We start from the raw sequence: 7,202 nt of genomic DNA, 5'->3' as shown, positions 1-7,202 counted from the left end.
CCATCCATCTAATGTCTAAATGGTCTACCTTAAAACAAGAAGGGAATCCGTATATGCTATCGCTATCACAGTTTACTTCTTACTACATTATATCGTTGCCATCTTCCGGATGTTTAAGCAAAAGGGCGCAAAAGGATCTAAAAATACCGAGTTTTTATTTATCTGGACTTAACATTTTAAATTTCATATAAATACGATTTTGGTTTTACAACTACAAATTCATATAAAACCATCACAACAAACTTTCGATTTTGAATTTAAGATTGATATGAAAACACATTAGGAAACCATTTTATGTTTATTGTGTAATAACATCTAGTGGTCATAGATATGTGTATAAAATACATTTATATATTTTATATCTACGTGATAAAGACTAAAATAAGCTAGACGGCAAGTGCTTATTTAAAAGTAATAAAACAATCGTTTCTGGCCTAAATTCAATCTCTGGTGAGAAAAATTGTTTGAATCTGTAAAGTCGCCGTCTTTGCGTTACGAAAGATGCGTCACCAGACATGTCACAATTAGAGTAAGAGATGCTTGTTACATTTATAGAATGTAATATTCCTTACAATGCTGTCTCTACAAAAAAATTGCAATTTGCAACGTCCTATAACAATCTGTAGCCCTCAGCAAAATCGTAATCCTTACGTGATTTTGCTGATATTGAAGGAAATATACATAAAAATAAAAACCAACTAGATGCCTGAAAATTATCTAACCTATACTAAAATGTATAGTTAATATCAAATAAACTCTCTCTTTTAGGTCTTGGCCTCAGATTTCTGAATCTGTTTCATGATCATTTTTGAATCTAATAGGCAAGTAGGTGATCAGCCTCCAGTGCCTGATAAACATCGTCGACTTTTTGGGTCTAAGATATGTCGGTTTTCTCACGATATTTTCCTCCACCGTTCGAGCAAATATTATATGCGCACATAGAAAGAAAGTACATTGCTGCACAGCCGGGGATCGAAACTACGACCTCAGTTATGAGTGTCGCACGCTGAAGCCACTAGGCCAACACTGCACAATACAGTTAATATCAAAGAAGAACCATAACTTAAAGCTAATCTTACTCCATAAGAAATAGTTTGACCGCCCGTATTACGTTTCAGCAGCGTTTAATTTAAATAAGAAAACATACTCATTATGTTCAAATGCTAATTGTGTATAATCTTCGTCAATATATGGACAAGCTAGCATAAATTATAAGGTCGGTTAAAGGAGCTAACAGAAACATAAATTTGTCGACACGAACTGTTATTTTCACACAAAATTAGTTTTCAACTACTCTTGAGGCATCTTGACTAAGCCACTGGTTCAAAAATATTTTTGTTCTATTATAAAAAGGACATACTATTAGAATAAATGCGGGTAAAAAGCAATTGTATGGGTATTAATAGAGAGAATGGAGTGCTCAGACAGCTACTACTACGGCTTTGGTTAATTTAAGAACTGAGGTTATACGCTGATACGAATACTGAATACATATAACCTACAGGCAGTTTACTATTGGTAAATAGTACTAAAATATCGCATTAGCATACGCCATAGACGATTTGTAAGTCTGAATCATCGTTTATGCAGAGATTTAATGATTTCTGAGAGTCACGTTACCCAACCTCGGTAAAACGCATTTACGCAATAATCGTCGCTGGTATTTAAGTGTGAATGTAGATCAAGACGCTTCAATTTAACTCCAGTATAATATTGACGTATTTATCAATAAAGTCTCAAATTCAAGTCCAAAATACTCTTATGATCTATTAATACCCAGTACTACAATCGTTAGTCACATATAGGTAGGTAATCATCACACCTTCTCTTTTGGGTCTTACAAGACACACTGTTTCTCTCCAACGTCTTTCAATTGTTTTCACTAAACGGTAATTACGCTTAGAAAATTATCCATTGGTATACAACCAAGGCCCGAACGCAGGACTCACACTGTACCAACTGAAACATAACACAACAACATGTAAAAACGGGAAAATATGTAAGAGGTCATTGACATTCTGTTACGTAAACAAACATATTTATGTGTCTCGATACGTCAAATATTTTGTAATATTTCGCGTTTTGTACTATAAATTAACATTTTTTACTTTAATGTTATTTGATTAATAAGATAATTATACTCATACATATTACATTCGCATGATCCATAATGCATGCAAACATCTTTTATATATTTATAAAAATAATTCTGTCCTAACGGGTGACTCTAAATTGACGAGAATGCACAATAAAATTTAGACACTAAAATAAAAAACAGACGTTAATTCGGCAACACAAACTTACATTATAAAAATAAACAATACCAAAAATTAGGTACTACATGCACTAACAACTCTGTTCATATATAAATTATTATATAGTATGTTATACCTATTAGTTATAAATTGTTGGTTACTAGACACTATGCTGGCTATTTCAAAACAATATTTAACTCACTCATAAATTCAACTTTAAATCGCTTAAATAACTTGGCACATTTATTGCGAAAGTTAAATTTAATTACATCAGGATTTAGAGTTCACGAACTTTATATGTTTCTTTTTATTATTGCATGAAGCGTGCAGGTCTAAGGCTTTTGATTAGTTTATTATCCCGTAGAATATGAAGGGAAGAATAGTAAATACACGTCGTATAATATTTATTCATATCGTTTATTTATTACTTCATAACATACCTGATTAGTTAATGTTTGAATACATTTATACAAAATTTGTGTAATCACACATCAACTAAATTAAAGATATCAATTATTAACGTTTCTAAATATTATAATGAAGTCACAATCCAAAGTTTCGGCTACTATGAAATTCAATTCATTTTATATGTTTATTGAGATTTAGCCTTGTCTAGAAGAAATATGGATATACGATACGTACATAAATATCAAGTGATTTCACATCGTTTAGTTTCAAAGTATCAATTATGTACCCAAGTTATTTACAATCAACTTAATAATGACACTCAGTACATTGACACTGGAGGTGCGCGTCCTGAATATTTACTGCAAATGTGAGTATGCAGATTCTGTGCGTATGCGCTAGGATGCAGGTCATGGATAAACTTTGATAAATAATTAGGTACCTGATTATTCACAATATTGCAAAATACTGGATAAATTATTTAAATCTTCACCATGAACGGGTACGCTGATTTATTATTAATAACCAGTTCGCAGAACATTTATGAATTGGTACCTACTTGGTACACTTCGGGCCATCGCAAATCTATCAATCAAAAATTTGGACCACAAGGAGTACTGTTCTCTCCTCTAGGCGGGTGCTCCCCAGTACCAGGTCCTTCCGCTTTACCCTATTCAATGAAGAGTAATTTCCATCATTGTGCGGCTTGACCCCAATGTTTAGAGTTGTTCGGGCTAATACCTGCAGCTGAGTTTCATTATCGCACGTCAAGTCAGAATACAAAATACCTTTCGTATCATTTCGATGTCCGTAGTTCCACAACTGAGCGTTTTTAAAGGCCGTTTTTGTATCTCCACTTTGTGGAACCAGCTGCCCACTGAAGTATCATCGAACCAATTTGCCACCTATCACAAAAAAAAAAACAACGAATTATTAGCAAAATCACATTTCACCGTGGTTTTAAGGCAATATGTTCTTAATGTACCAAACGGAAACATTTATTGTTTCGCCGGGAATAAAACCTATGAACTCCAAATTAAAATTAATATGTGTATAGAAAAAGACGAAACTAAAACCGTAAAGATTAACCTGGATAGAACTGAGGGCTTATACACGTAACTCGGGATTCATTATTTTTAATTTACGGGTTATTTTTAATGATTTATCTATCTATCTCTATTAGCTTTACGTCTGCTACAGATTTTTTTTAAGCTCACGAGATTTCATTAGACGTAATCTTATAATTGCAAGCCATATATTCATCACTTATACATTGGGTAAATGATAACTTACACTATCTAGACTGATTTGACATAGAGAAAGGATTTTCGTTCCAGTTATTTAATGGTATACTAGATAGACATTAAAATAATAGCCTTACAAAATGTGAACGAAGTAGCGTTTCATAAGAGATTATAGCTTAGGGCCTATTTCTACACAGCTCATACTTTAAAGGAATCATGATTACTTTAAAGTGCATATTGCTATAGTGACTAAGAAAAATATTAATATTGGTACTAACGTTTGGTAAACAAAAAGATCCAGACCAGGCAACAGCGGCTAATCTCTTAATAATAAATGTTATAAGTGATTAGAGAATTCCATTGTAGTAGATAAAGTATTGACCATCTAGGCGGCAAATTATTATTGAAGAGGCGCATCTGTCCACTCTCTATTCATACTGTCGTAGACTGAATGATTCAGACCAGAGGAATCAGATCAAATCATTTATTTTATGTTTTCTTGACGGATTAACAAAGCCCTTAGGTACTCTGAAAGTTCCAATAGCAATACCGATCATAATAATGAGTTTCAGTACCCAAGGCTGCGACATCAGCGTCACGGATATTGAGAGAACTACAGAAAACTTCCACACAAAAACGTCGGTGTCGCTAGTGAAAGTTACCCCATATCCATCGGTTACACCTCCATTCGACCGGTGGGCCATTCTACGTGAGAAACGACCTGGACCTCCTTAATCTCCGAATCTCCGAGGTCCGATCGAATCGATGAAGTCGGCGTGTAAACAACATCTGCACCAACGGGTACGCACTAGTGTGAAATATTATGCCTACTCAACAAAAAGCCAATGACCGTAGCTAACGATAAATTAAATGAAGATAAATCAGATTAGGATAAAAAAAACCCTTCGCAGGGGAAGGCAAGATTCCTTATTTTGCACTTTACACTCGAGCGAGTTTGCGGCGTCTGACCACCCCGCGCCCGGCTGACGCTAGTCGCGCGAAAAGCCCATAACGCCCGAATTAGGCTAGAATGCAGCCCGAACTGTTTTGGTAAGCATAATTGCCAAAAGGCCCTTCAGCCCAACTGCGACTGCAAAGTGGAAGTTACCATGTAAGGGATGGACCACTGAATTTTTGTCTCTTTGGAATAAATCGTGACATTGATTAATAAGGGTTTTAACGTGTTATTTTACTTTAAGAAGTTTTTTTAACCAAATCATAACAGAACTAATAACTTTACATTATTTATTAAAAAAAACTAGGCATGCACTGCAATTATATATGGAAACCGCTTGATAGTAACGTCTTGTGTGAAATCAATCATTAAAACGTGGAAAAAAAACTCGTGAGGTGCTTAAGAAGTTTTAATTATAAAACAGAAATCAAGCAAGTGAAATCCTAGTACTTTGTGAACCTCACTTTCTTTATGAAGTTTAATAGTTTTGACAATATACAAGATTTTAGTGTGGCTAATGGCATATTATTAACTGAAGTGTAAATAATTGTTTGTATTTCAGTTTTTCTAATAAATTATTTATTAAAAATAAAAGAACTACACCACATTAACGATTTTATTCTACTTTCTGCACTTAATTTAATTTATATGTATAATCTATCTTCTTTTCTTTTTCTCAGGGCGGCTTCCACCCATATCTTCTAATTGTTGTTTAAGAGTTAATAGCTCATTGTCAGGCACATAACGGATATCTTCATGTTCTATGGTATGTTCATGAACATTTAATGTGCATCCTTCAGGTAACAGGGCACGAGATACCCGTAAAAGAGTGCCGAGAGCCCAGGCAGGGACATCTACAACCTAGAAACACCCATATAAAATAGTGTCAAAAATTGCAATTCAATTAGTCAACTTCAATAATAAGCAGGGTAGTTTGCAGTTTTATCACTTGATTTCAAACAAATGATTTCTTCCAGGCAATATCTATATTATTATCGAGAGTAAATAATATAATACAATAAATTAATAATATTACAAATACCTGAACATTTCTTTCATAAATATTTAAATTGTATTCTGAGTCCACAACTGTTCCAGCTGGCTTGTAACGTTGAATTTTGAACTGTTTAGCTGGTGTTGCCCAACTGCAAAGTGACCCTTAGTTTTATTTCTAATAATTAAAAAAATATTTTGATATTGAAAGGTTATTTTTAAACTTCTAGCAAAACAAAAATTCATTTACTTTCCATAGAAGTTCCATTTCCGTTTCCATAGAAAAAAAATTTCACATATATTGAAACCATAAGACAGAACATAATGATTAATAAAATATCAAGAAAATTGATATATTCACAATTAGTGGTGACTTAAAAATACAATATTAGTTTTATTTTATGTAGAAATACAAAAATCAACCAATAGTAACTGATTTCTTTTTATTATAATAATTGAACTGATACACACCACTCATCTACTTGTATTCCCATTACTTCTGCATATCTATGAATTTCTTTTTGACACATTTCAAGCAAGGTGTAATCATATCCCTTTATTTGCAAATTCAGGCAGTCATATACAGGTTCATCCGGCTCCATACTCTACAAACATTATATAACATAATTTATTTTTATACTTTTACGTTTGACTCTTAAGATACAAACTAGTTCGATTCTTATGACTACTAATGATTCCTGTAGTCAAAATCCATACAACCAGGACCAAAAATCTACAATGTATGTCAGGCAATGCATGACTTGCTTATGGGGATATATTTCACCGTACAAGAGAGTATTAACATGGTAAAATGTCTTACGATTAAATAATCGGGTTCATATAAGTCCGTCTTTAACCGTTTAGGTTGATATTGCCCAATACATGCTCCAAGGTGTAAATTTGGTTTAAGTTTGACTAGGTTATTATTAACAGCACAAGCCTGAAACAAAATTTCATTATATTTTTATGTTATTAATGTGTATTATACTTTTTTATGACAGAAAGTTTAGTACATAAAATAAATATTACATATTTGAAGATCTTCGAAGAAAACATTGCAATTGCTTGTTTTTTAGTATTTTAATTTTTCATAAATTTGTTAGAAGCTCAATTAAACATCCAGTTTCAAATTGTACTCAGTAGTCAGTACTGCGGTGGGCGGTCTCAGGTCTGGGTTATGGGTATTTACTAATTACTATTTAGTTTCAGAAATCAGAGACCAGAGTAGATACTAGATAGTCAAAATTAATAAAAAATACTAATTTTTGACAAGTAATAAGCAACTAACTACTATCTAGTGATGTACCTCAAAGCTTTGCAATCTTCGAATCGTATTCGGATCGCGGGTCG

At 33.1% G+C, this 7,202-nt stretch overlaps 1 protein-coding gene across 1 annotated transcript; it reads right to left on the bottom strand.

The window, feature by feature from the left end:
• Positions 1 to 5,463: 5,463 nt before the first annotated feature.
• Positions 5,464 to 7,042, bottom strand: LOC110996017. Its single transcript, XM_022263499.2, has 5 exons — positions 6,882 to 7,042; positions 6,673 to 6,792; positions 6,324 to 6,457; positions 5,902 to 6,004; positions 5,464 to 5,720 (listed from the first exon to the last, which is right to left on the bottom strand). The coding sequence occupies exons 1-5, from the start codon at positions 6,906 to 6,908 to the stop codon at positions 5,517 to 5,519; spliced, it is 588 nt and encodes a 195-aa protein (XP_022119191.1). The 5' UTR covers positions 6,909 to 7,042; the 3' UTR covers positions 5,464 to 5,516.
• Positions 7,043 to 7,202: the final 160 nt, after the last annotated feature.

Source organism: Pieris rapae, chromosome 20 (assembly GCF_905147795.1).
Source record: "Pieris rapae chromosome 20, ilPieRapa1.1, whole genome shotgun sequence".
NCBI lineage: Eukaryota > Metazoa > Arthropoda > Insecta > Lepidoptera > Pieridae > Pieris > Pieris rapae.
The sequence above is the reverse complement of the archived record's forward strand: the minus strand, read 5'-3'. Positions and strand labels throughout refer to the sequence as shown.

Coding starts and splice junctions, on each gene's coding strand:
- LOC110996017 (XM_022263499.2), bottom strand. CDS start 6,908: ATGTTTTCTTCGAAGATCTTCAAATAT. Junction 6,005..6,323: donor GGAATACAAGTAGATGAGTG/GTGTGTATCAGT, acceptor GTCACTTTGCAG/TTGGGCAACACCAGCTAAAC. Junction 5,721..5,901: donor TTTATGAAAGAAATGTTCAG/GTATTTGTAATA, acceptor GGGTGTTTCTAG/GTTGTAGATGTCCCTGCCTG.